Source organism: Orycteropus afer, unplaced genomic scaffold (assembly GCF_000298275.1).
Source record: "Orycteropus afer afer isolate SDZICR_OR568_19922 unplaced genomic scaffold, OryAfe1.0 scaffold00355, whole genome shotgun sequence".
NCBI lineage: Eukaryota > Metazoa > Chordata > Mammalia > Tubulidentata > Orycteropodidae > Orycteropus > Orycteropus afer.
In genome coordinates this window covers 307,138-318,405 of record NW_006921942.1, presented here as the reverse complement: position 1 = coordinate 318,405, position 11,268 = coordinate 307,138, and the positions used below count along the sequence as shown (strand labels likewise).

Sequence of the window (11,268 nt, the reverse complement as noted above, 5' to 3'; positions counted from 1 at the left end):
TTCAAACCCACCAGCCACTCCTCGGAAGGAAGATGGGGCAATCTACTTCCGTAGTGATACTGCCTCGGAAACCCAAGGAGGGGTTGCTATGAATCGGGTCTGACTCTACAGCACATAACAACAACAACAACATATACATATACATACAGTGGAATGCTACTCAGTCATAAAGAGAAATGAAGTTCTGATACATGCCCCAATATGGATGAATCTTGAAAACATTATTCTGAGTGAGGTAAGTCAACCCCACAAGGGCAAATATGGTATGATCTCACTCATATGAAATATCTAGAAGAGGCAAACGTATAGAGACCGAAGTTTATTAGTGGCTCTCAGGGGCAGGAAGGAGGGGAAAAGGGGAGTCATTGTTTATGAAGCATTGAGTTTATGGTTATGGTGATGGGAAATCTGACAATGGATAGTGGTGATGGTTACACAACATGATTAATGTAAATGATGTCACTCAACTGTACACATGAGAAATGTGTTATGCGTATATTTATAACAATAAAAAATAGCTATATCTTTCCTTCTATTGTAGGATGGCAATAGAAATTTTTAAATTAGGAAAAAATAGATTATGCTTTGTTGCTTAAAATGTAGAAATAATTATTAGCCATAAAAAAAAAAATAGCTGAACATGTAATTGCCTTTGGGGAATGGAAATCAGGGGTACATATACATATACATGTATTATTCAAATTTAAAAATACATTTTAAGAAGAATAAAGGAAATTAAAAAAGTGTAGAAAAATTGAGAGTCTCTTGGGTAGCATTTGTTACCTTGGTGAATTCATCACCATCCTGGATCCAGACATCAGCTCAGAAGCCAGGGTTGTTAGCCCTAAAAGCAGCAACATCTCTATGGAACAGACACACATTAACCAGGCTCATGAGACTGATATTTCAAATCAGATGCCAATTCATTAATTTATAAGAGGAAGCAGTGCTTTGAAGCCGACTGGATCTTGCCAGTCACTGATGAGTGCATTCTCTCCCTGTGGGCGGATCAATGAAGGGAACAGAATGGTTTTCAGCAGGTTGCTTGGTGATCCTGAACGTGGGCAAGATGGGGAGGGGTATAAATTGCTTGGTTCCAATGAATGATGCCTCCATCCCCTCTATTCCTATACTAGCAACTTTGTCCCCAGACAGTGCTAGGATAGACACTGCTGGTGGTTGCTTTGGCAACTCTCTTGTTCTCTGCTTCCTTGGCTGCCCAGACCCTTCCTGACTGGCACCTTCTTTCCTTAGCTGCATTAATACCTTGAATCAAATTTCAGTCTAAACTAGACCTGCGAGTTTTCTGTCTCCATCAGGCTGGGTGAGACATCTCTACTTTAAAGCATTAGAAGTTTGTGTTCCGTCAAACAAGCAACACATTTACTAAGCACCCATGATGTGCGGGGCTCTGTTCTAAGTCCTGAGGTTGTAACAGTGAACAAGACTGACATTCATCCCTGCTCTCATGGGTTTACAATTTGGTGAAGAAGACAGGCATTAAATAAACGATTTAAATAACTAAATATGTACAAAATGAACAGCACCCTGACCCTCAGCAGACAACCTAATTTCCTTTTTTCCTAGTTTTTGAGTGTGTTGGGAGAGGGCACCTCCTACCTGGTTCTCAGATATCACTAACAACAATAAAACCAAAGAGGGTTTGCTGAGTGAGGGCTCTAGTGCAGATAGAAAAAGAAGGCCTATTTTCCAAACATAGATTCCCAGCCTCCTGTAGAATCTATGCCCAAAGTTCTTCCAATAAAGTGATCTTCTGCTTAAATTTATCTAGAGTTGCTTTCTGTAATTTGTAACCAAGAATTCTGTCAGCAACTGTTTCAGATATCTGTGGACCACAGAATCAATCACTAAAAGACAGTTCCATCCCTCTGCACTTGAACCTTTGATCTGTGCCTCTGGTTTAGAACCAAAGGCTGACTCAATAAAATCTGGTTGCCTGAATCACTCAGTAATTCAGTTAACAAATATCAGCCAGAAGCTGTTCTAGGTGTTGAGGATACAAAGCAAGTAAGAACTAGTTCCTACCTTTAAGGACCATTCACATGTGCCTTAGAGCCAGCATATCCAAAACTGTGGGTATCAACTCCTCTGCCTTCTCAACCCATATATCAACTTATATCTTGTGCCTGTGCTCCTGCCACATTGAACTTGCAGTTCTCACTTCCTTCTGCTGGAATGCCAACAATGAGTTGTTTGTTCTTAGACTACAGCAATGGGAGGGAAAGAGAGATAACAGGAAATCAGGCTAGGTAGACAGAGACCCGACCGTGAATGCCAGGTGGAACCTTCCAGACATACTGGCTGCTTTCCCAAATTACTTTCCTTGGGCCTATATCTCAAGCAAAAAAGGAGCTGTGGTGGCACTGTGGTAAGACACTCGGCTATTAACCAAAAGGTTAAGGTTTCAAACCCACCAGCTTCTCCACGGGAGAACAATGAAGCAGTCTGCTTCTGTAAATATTTACAGCCTTGGAAACTCGATGGAGGCCAATATGAGTCGGAATAGACCGGACAGCAGTGGGTTTATGTATATACATTTATCTCAGACTGGCAGTAAGTAGCTTTTCCTCTCTCCCGGAACATAGTTTGCATAGACGATGACACAAGGGCTTGTATATTCATTACCTTGACCTGAAACGCAGGACCAGCAATATTTTCATTTTACAGAGGAGCAAAGAAATGACTTGCAAAGATGAGCTTAGAATGATTTGGCTCCATAGTTTGCAAATGGAAAAGCAAGGGCTTGAATGAAGTTTCCAGACGCCAAATCCTCATTCTCTTTCTTCTACTAGAACAGTTCCCGCACAGTTTTTTGGGTGGGCGTAGGAGGGAGTAGGGTTTCAGTTCTTACCTAGCGCTGTGAAAAAGTTACTCCTCTCCATTGGACCCAGGGGCTTAAACTATTTGGCTTGTCTCTCCTCCTGGCCCAGGACCTTTTTCTAGATGTTCTGTCTTAATTCCTCACAACTCTGTGAGGTATGTATTACCATCTCTTCATTTTATAGATGAAACCGAGGCTCACAAAGATTAAGTTTCAGGATCCAAAGCTCGGAATCCTCACCCCATCACTCCTTTGCAGTCCAGGTTTGGGCCACCACGCGAAAGAAATGAATGATGAAGCGGATGCCCGCAGCTAGTCTGAGCTCAAGGCTAAGAGCCGCCAGGTGGCGCTGGTGGAGGCACAACTGTACCCCGCCGGCCGGACGCACCTGAAGAGCCAGGCACGCCAGAGGAAACCGGCTTTCGGGGCGGGGCGGGAAATAGCCCTATTCCTCAACTCACAGTTGGCTAGAGGATTTAGTTCAGCCTGCTGGGGACCGCCGGGGCTTCGTTAAAGAGTCACGTCTCCATCAGGCGACCGCTGGGCTGCATTAGCTAGCAACCCGCTTTGCGCTACATAGCGCGCAATTTTGAGGAGCAGAAGGGTAGTAGAGTTAGCGAGCCCTGCCAGAAGGGGTGGGTACCGTAGTCCGCCACCCCCACCTGTCGGCTGCAGAGAGGGGGCGGGACGAGGGATGGGCCTTGTCCTGTAGGGCCCGCCCTCTTGTCCCTGAGCCCCAGGCGCGCGACCAGATATAAGGCAGTCGGGAAACAATGCTCCTGCAGCTCGCGCTCCCGCGCCGGTCCCGAGAGCGTCCGGGCCGCCGTGCGCGAGCGCGGAAGAGTGCGCGCACGCGGGGTACGCGCTCTTGACTGTGAGGTGCGCGCTCGGTGGCGCGCATGTGCGTGTGTGCTGACTGCCCGGCTACCCCGAGCCCGCGGGGAGCCAGTCCGCTCCTAGTGGCTGGCGGCCGGAGAGAGGTGAGGCGGCGGGCAGCCCAAGGATGGTCTCGGGGGGGTGGGCGACAGGCTGCGTTCTGGACACAGTGCGCCCCCGCCCGGCCCGCCTGGGCCCGGGTAGCTGTGCTCCGGGCAGCGCTGGCAAAGTTTGCTTTGAACTCGTTCCCTACAGCCTAGTCCGTGCATATTGAGTGGCTTCCCTGGGCGTGCTGACCCAGGGTCTGGCTTCCCAGGACACCAGAGCAGTACGCAGGCTGCAAGCCGGTGGAGTTGGAGAGGGACGGGAGCCCGGCACCCGGCTTTGCTGAGGGACCCGGGGGCGCCTTCCTCCTCTTCACACCCGGGTTAGCTCGTCCTCTTTCCTCCCGCAGGGAGCGGACATGGACTTCGATTCGTACCAGCACTATTTCTATGACTATGACTGCGGGGAGGATTTCTACCGCTCCACGGCTCCCAGCGAGGACATCTGGAAGAAATTCGAGCTGGTGCCGTCGCCCCCCACGTCGCCGCCCTGGGGTTTGGGTCCCGGCGCCGGGGACCTGGCCCCTGGGATTGGTTCCCTGGATCCTTGGCCCGGAGGGGGAGCTGGGGACGAGGCGGAATTCCGGGGCCACTCGAAAGGTTGGGGCAGGAACTACGCCTCCATCATCCGCCGTGACTGCATGTGGAGCGGCTTCTCCGCCCGGGAACGCCTGGAGAGAGTGGTGAGCGACCGGCTAGCCGCTGGTGCGCCCCGAGGGAACCAGCCCAAGGCGCCCGCCGCCCCAGACTGTGCTTCCAGCCTCGAAGCTCCCAACCCGGCGCCCGCCGCCCCATGTCCGCTGGGCGAGCCCAAGACCCAGGCCTGCTCTGGGTCCGAGAGCCCTAGCGATTCGGGTAAGGATCGCCCCGGGCTACTTAAGAGGGGAGCACTCCATGGGTGGCCAAAGTTCTACCGCTGTTTGAGGTCAGGTGCTGGGTTTTGTAAAGCCCTTCACCCACCTCCCTGTTTTTTCGGCTGAAACTGCTGGTGTAGCCCCTAGCAGTGTCTGTCCGGCACGTGGGTGTGTTGATAAACAGTTTGGAGAAGTGGCATGGGAGTTAGCGTCCTTTTGATGATGATTGTCCTCTCAGGGGACAAGGGAGAAAGGACTAAACTTGGGTTGGATTAGGGGATTTCTGTCTTTGGGAGACTGGAAGAGGTCCCTTAACGGCCACCCCAGGCTTGAAGCATTTTTGTTGCTTCCTCTTTCTCTAGCAAACTCATACTCCCCTAGGGAGGGAAGAAGCTGAGGAACCTTTTGTGCAAATCTAAGATCATCATCCTTTAAAAAACCCAAGTCTCCAGCCCACTTTATTTAAAAATGCTGCTGATGCCCTTCCATTGCACCTCCCACCCCTTACCATTGTGCATCCTCACCACCACCCATGAGACAGGGAGGAATGAAAGCTCCCCATTAACAGATGGAAAAATTAAGGCTTAGAAATAGGAATCACTACAAGCGAGCCCCAGTTTCCTGCCATCTAGACAGCCTTCTTTCCTCAACCCTCCATCCCAACCAGGCACCTTGATTTTTGGATACTTCACTATTGCGTACCTGAGAAGGTTGTATCTTGCCTTGCCACTTTAACCTGAGGTGAAAAGATGTCCCAGCTCCTTCCCTGCTTATCTGAGGGCTTCAACAAATGTTCACTGGTCCCTACTCTGTGCCAAGCTTTCAGCTAGGTCCTGAGGCCACCACGGACATGGAGCTCCAGCCATCTGTCCTTGAGGCAAGTGCAAACCTCACTGAGAGTAGACTGCAACATCCTGTGCATCATACTACCTTGTTCTTAGCCCAACCTCTTAGACCCCTGAGAAATATGGGACAGTATGCTTTTGTAGGGTGCGGACTGAGGCTGGCATCAGATGAATCAGAACAGAGAAAATTCTCTGTAGCTTTTAAGAATAACTTAAAAACGACCGTTTGAGAGGGAACTGGGGAAAGGGGCATGGTAGTTGTCACACACATGAGGGGAAAAATGAAAAAAAAAATTTTGTTGTTGTTTTCAATCCACTGTGTTAAGGTTGTTTTTAACCCGTGTGTTTTCTATACCAAAAGCTTGTGTTTGTTTACTGGCTCCAATAAGAATCTTTTCTATCAAGAATCCAATAAGATGCGTCTCTCCCAACGCTGACTGAGTGGAATCAGCATTGTCTGAGGGAGTTTGGAGGTCTTAGTTTAAGATCCAGAACATTACTGATGTGATATGTGGACTTGACTAGTCCTTTTCTCTCTCTGGGCCTCAGTTTCTCCCTTTGTATGTGAGAGGGTTGAACTCAATTGTCCTGCTGAAGTTATTTCCCTATCTGGGAAAAGAGTTAGATACTGCTCTGAGAAGGAGAATGGCATGTTAAATTATTTCTTCCTCAGCCGTAAGGTTTAACACTGAAATATTAAAAGTTTGGGATGTGGAGAAGCGTCCTAAATCATTTTCTGACCTGCCCTTTAACCTGAACCTGTTTGCTGGCTCCTGGTGCACTCACAGGCCACATGGCCTAGTACAAAATGCAACAGATTGCAAACAATAAGGGGGGTGGGGAGAGTGACTGACTGCAGAGCTCAGCCAATAGGTGCCAGAGGCTGCTTAAAACAGCATTCCAAACACAGCTGAGCCAGCCAATCACAGGCTTTGGGGCCAGGAGGGCTGAATGGTCAGGTTTTATTAATGGAGAAATAATGCAATTGTCCACACAATGGAAGCCATCCCGACAAAGGGACTCAGCATCCTGATAATGCAAAAGAAGGTGAGAACTGAGCTCTTCTGTTGTCAGGCTGAGATGCATTAAGGTAGCCTTCTGTGTGGGGCCAGCAGGAGTGCTTTCTTCTAATTGCTCATCTCCTGGTTGGGATAGCCTCAAAGACTCTTGGGCCAGGAAATGGTGGAGGCAGATCCAGTTGTCTCTCCAGAGTCCCTGGTGTTTTGGTCCTTGTACAGGACATTCTCTTGCTGCTCAGTTTCTGCCTCTGGCACAGGTAGCTTGGAAATCATCGCTTGTATCTTTGTGACGTTCCTACAGCTTTCACAGACCTGTGATTACAAATTCAACCCGCCTCTGGTCCAGGGAAGGGGGTGGGGCAGTCGACCTATAAATGATGGATGACTTTAGAAACCCATTGAACCCAGGAGCAAAATGCTCCTAAGGGAAACCCTGTCCCTCCCCTCTGTGGGTGAGGAGGGATGGGTTGTAGCCCTCCCTGCTCAGAATCTTCAGCATAAAGGGATGGCAGAATAGAGAGGTGGGGGAATAATAGGATTTATAACTTGTGAAAAGTAACAATTCCCCAAGTGCAGGCTGTGCTGGGCAGGAACAAAGGGCAGCTCTGCCCACAGACCCTTCATTTACAATTCTGATGGGGCATGAAAGAGTCCGACTGAGGAAGATCTTTATAGCTAAACTTTGTCCAGGCCAGTAGCTCTTTCTCTCCATCCCCTCAGTGGGGGAGGGGAGGATCTGTGCAGACTGGGGGCTGTTGGCTTGGGTTTGCCTTTTGTTCTTATCTAAACCTTGCTGTGCAAAAGGAAATTGGAGAATATTTTCCTTCTTGCTTATTTCCCCTCCTTTCCTTTAGGCTGCCCATACCCAATTGCAAATGAATCAGCTAGCCTTCTCACTTCAGTTTGTTTATATCTAAATTGGGAAAAATTCACCTACCCTCTCAAGGTCCAGCACAGAGAGCTGAAGCTGTAGGGTCTGTGTACGTGCTTCTCATGGGATGTGTTCCTTCTCTTTCTCTCTTTTTGGACAGAGGGGGAGGAAATTGACGTTGTGACAGTGGAGAAGAGACAGGCCCTGGATGTACGGAAGCCAGTCACCATCACAGTGCGAGCAGACCCTTTGGACCCCTGCATGAAACACTTCCACATCTCCATCCATCAGCAGCAGCACAACTATGCTGCCCGTTTTCCTCCAGAGAGCTGCTCCCTAGAAGGGGTTCCAGAGAGGGAACTCCAAGAAGAGGCTCTGAGAGATGCTCCAGAGGAAAAGGAAGATGAGGAAGAAGAGATTGTGAGCCCTCCACCTGTAGAAAGTGAGGGTCCCCAGTCCTGCCACCCCAAATCTGTCAGCTCAGATACTGAGGACGTGACCAAGAGGAAGAACCACAACTTCCTGGAGCGCAAAAGGCGGAATGACCTTCGTTCACGGTTCTTGGCTCTGAGGGACCAGGTACCTACCCTGGCCAGCTGCTCCAAGGCCCCCAAAGTAGTGATCCTAAGCAAGGCCTTGGAATACTTGCAAACTCTCGTGGGTACAGAGAAGAAGATGGCTACGGAGAAAAGGCAGCTCCGATGCCAGCAACAGCAACTGCAGAAAAGAATTGCGTACCTCAGTGGCTATTGACTGACCAAAAAGCCTGACTGCTCTCTCTTATGAAATCACAGGTTTATTTTGTATCCCTCTCCCATCCCCTTAGTAATTTGCACATTTTGTTTATGATGGGACAGTCTGGACAATAGATCCCAGGATGCATTGCAGCCAGTGCACACAATAAGGGCTTGCATTCTTGGAAACTTTGAAACTGGCTCTCTCTTCTCTGACTTGTTGGAATGCTGTGTCTTCTCTGGCGCCTTTGGCTTCACAGGCAGGCAGCTGACTGTGGAGCCTTGGGGTCTGCCTAGCTCACTAGCTCAGAAAAAAAAAAAAAAAAAAAGCCTGACAGATGCTATGCAACAGGTGGTGGACGTTGTAGGGGGGCTCTGGCCTGCATGAAATCTCACAGTCTGGATGAACTTTAGGCTGGGAAAAGATGCTCCCACTGGTGTCTCTGGGGTGATGCTAGGACAGCTGGGCCTGAATGTTCTTCCTGAGGCTCCTTTTTGCAGGAGACACATGAGCTGTCTTAGATGGAGACAAACTTGCAGACTTGATGAACATGGACCATTACCTCACTGTCAGACACTTTATAGTAGCTGAGGAGTTGGTAAACCTTTTAGACATAACTGGTGTATATATAAACCTTTTATATATACTAAAATGTTAGATGACACCCCTCCTCCTTCCACTCTCAATGCTGCAAACTTGAGAACTTTTAAAGAGTTGGTCCTCTAGATTCTTTGTCTCAAAGCCCTTGGCCCTTTCCTCTGAGGGAGGGACCATTATGTCCCTCACAAGGGACATTTTTGTTTCATTCTACCTTTGTTATGCAATGGAGTCTACAGCACCTCTTTCCCACAGGTCAAAAATATTTCCCCAAGACACAGGGAAGTGGTTCCTAGCCTGAGGCCTGTGAACTGGTTCCCTGCCCAAGTATTTTCTAAGGGTTCCTTGAGGTTCATGTTGAACTCTCTTCTCAAGGCAGGCATAAGGCACCTCAGAAGGGAGAACTGTACCACTTCCCCTTTCCCACCTCCCTCTCATTTCAATGCCTGATTGATAAATTGGAAGTTCTGTGGAACCATGCAAAGCTGTCCTCATGCATCCAGCTCCAAGGATGGCCTGGCTCTGCTGTCACCTTTGGGCCCCTGCCAGCCTGCCATGAATCATATCCCTTTCCCAGAATCTGGGCCTTACCAAAGTTCTGGGGAGAGCCACTGGGACTCATCTGGTGGAGCCAGTGCTCCGGAAGGTGGACTTGCTTCCTGGTGGGTTTTAAAGGAGCCTCCAGTAGCTCTGCTTAGCCAACCATGATGGATTTTGCTCCAGCTGGACTCTGCACTCCAAGTGGAGTCTGGGTACAGCCTCTAGCCTGGGAAGAGCACCCAACAGATGTCATATGGGCAACCTCAGGAGCCCCTAGGTTTGGTCTGACCCAGAATGCTGCCCAATGCAGCAGGTGCCTGCTGGCTGTGGGTTTGAAAGTGGGACTGGTGGTGGTTTGGGGTGTGGATGTCAGAACTCTATATGTGGCTCTGGAAAACCAGCTGCTACTCCCAAACCTATTGTCCATGGTCTGTTTATTAGGATTTTTTTCTTCCTGGCCTAAGAGAACCCCAGTGGAAGTTTGCAAATAGTTTCTTTGCATTCTGCAGCATGGTTTTCTGGAACCAACTGACATCTGGAACTGTATTTGGAGGACAGGTGGGATATGGGTTACTGATGTCTAACCTGAAAGGCTTGTGTTTTATAAGCTGCTGTTAGGTATTATGCTGGGACAGTCTTTCTCCCCCCCCCCCCCATATACTGTATTTTTGTATGACTTTTGCAAAGTGGTGGTGTTTTTGTACAAGAAAAAACTCTTGGGCAATTCTCCTGTTGCAAGGGTCTGATTTATTTTGAAAGGCGAGTTGACCTGGAATTTTGTATTTAGTTGTGGTTACTGATTGCTTGGTTTTAAAATGTTGCCTTCTGGGACATCTAATAAAAGATTTCTCAAACTTGTCAAAGTGGGGACAGAGTATGCCATCTTAGTCCCCTGAACCAAGGAGAACTATTTCAGGGTAGCTCCAAGTGAGCAACAGAGCTGCATTTCTTTAACTATGTTGCTAACCTGGTCGTTCCACTTTGGGTTCCTGAAATGCCATTTCAGACATGTCTAAACAACATCGGCTCAGTGCTTGGTGCACGTGAAATTCTCTTGTGAATTGCAGAGAGTTCTGATTTGATTCGTACTTTTGGTGGCTTGAAATCCCAACTCCACCATTTACTTGCTTTGTGGCCTTAATTTAGCCTTACCTTTCTGAGCCTTAATATCCTTATCTGTAAAATGGGGATAAATGCTACTTCACAGGGTTTGCACAAGTATTAAATGAAGTAATAGATTTTAATTGCTTTCTAAATTATAAAACTTATGTTCTTTAGGATGGTACTGTCCTTATCTTAATGGTAGATGACCCTTTGCAGGGTGTCTTTTAAAAAATTCTCTGAGAATTTGTGCTGTAATGTGATTTTTCCAAGAAAATTAAGGCTCTCTTTCCCTTCCATGGTTCTCATAAATCTGCCATAAATGTAAGAGTGGAGAACTTAATAATAGCTATTCCTGGTAAGGAGTCCCTGGGTGGTGCAAACAGTTAAAACACTCGGCTGCTAACTGAAAGGTTGGAGGTTTGAGCGTATCCAGAGATGTCCTGGAAGAAAGGCCTGAAAAATCAGCCATTGAAAACCCCATGGGGCAGAGTTCTAGTCTGACATGTGTGGGGTTGCCATGAGTCAGAGTTGCTTCCTGGTAGAGTCCTGCCTACGTCTAGGTTCTCTCTACTCGGCTTGTTCCTTTATATTATGCTACACCAACCATGTGCCAGGGCTACAGATGAGGAAACTGAGGTTCTAAGAGTGAAACCAAACTGCTGGTCCCACAGCTAGTAAGGAAATGAGTTGGGATTTGAAAACCCATAAGGTCTTAACTAGGAGCTCTGGTAGCATAGTGCCTAAGGCATTTGACTACTAACCAGAAAGCTGGTGGTTCAAACCCACCAGCCACTCCTTAGAAGGAAGGTTGGGCAATCTACTTCCATAGTGATACCTCAGAAACCCCAGGAAGGGTCACTATGAGTGAGATCCAACTCTAC

The 11,268-nt window shown here is 48.1% G+C and overlaps 1 protein-coding gene across 1 annotated transcript; it reads left to right on the top strand.

Annotated features, from left to right (window-relative positions):
• Positions 1–3,741: 3,741 nt before the first annotated feature.
• MYCL (MYCL proto-oncogene, bHLH transcription factor) lies at positions 3,742–8,164 on the top strand. Its single transcript, XM_007952686.2, has 3 exons — positions 3,742–3,822; positions 4,173–4,677; positions 7,572–8,164. The coding sequence occupies exons 1-3, from the start codon at positions 3,742–3,744 to the stop codon at positions 8,162–8,164; spliced, it is 1,179 nt and encodes a 392-aa protein (XP_007950877.1).
• Positions 8,165–11,268: the final 3,104 nt, after the last annotated feature.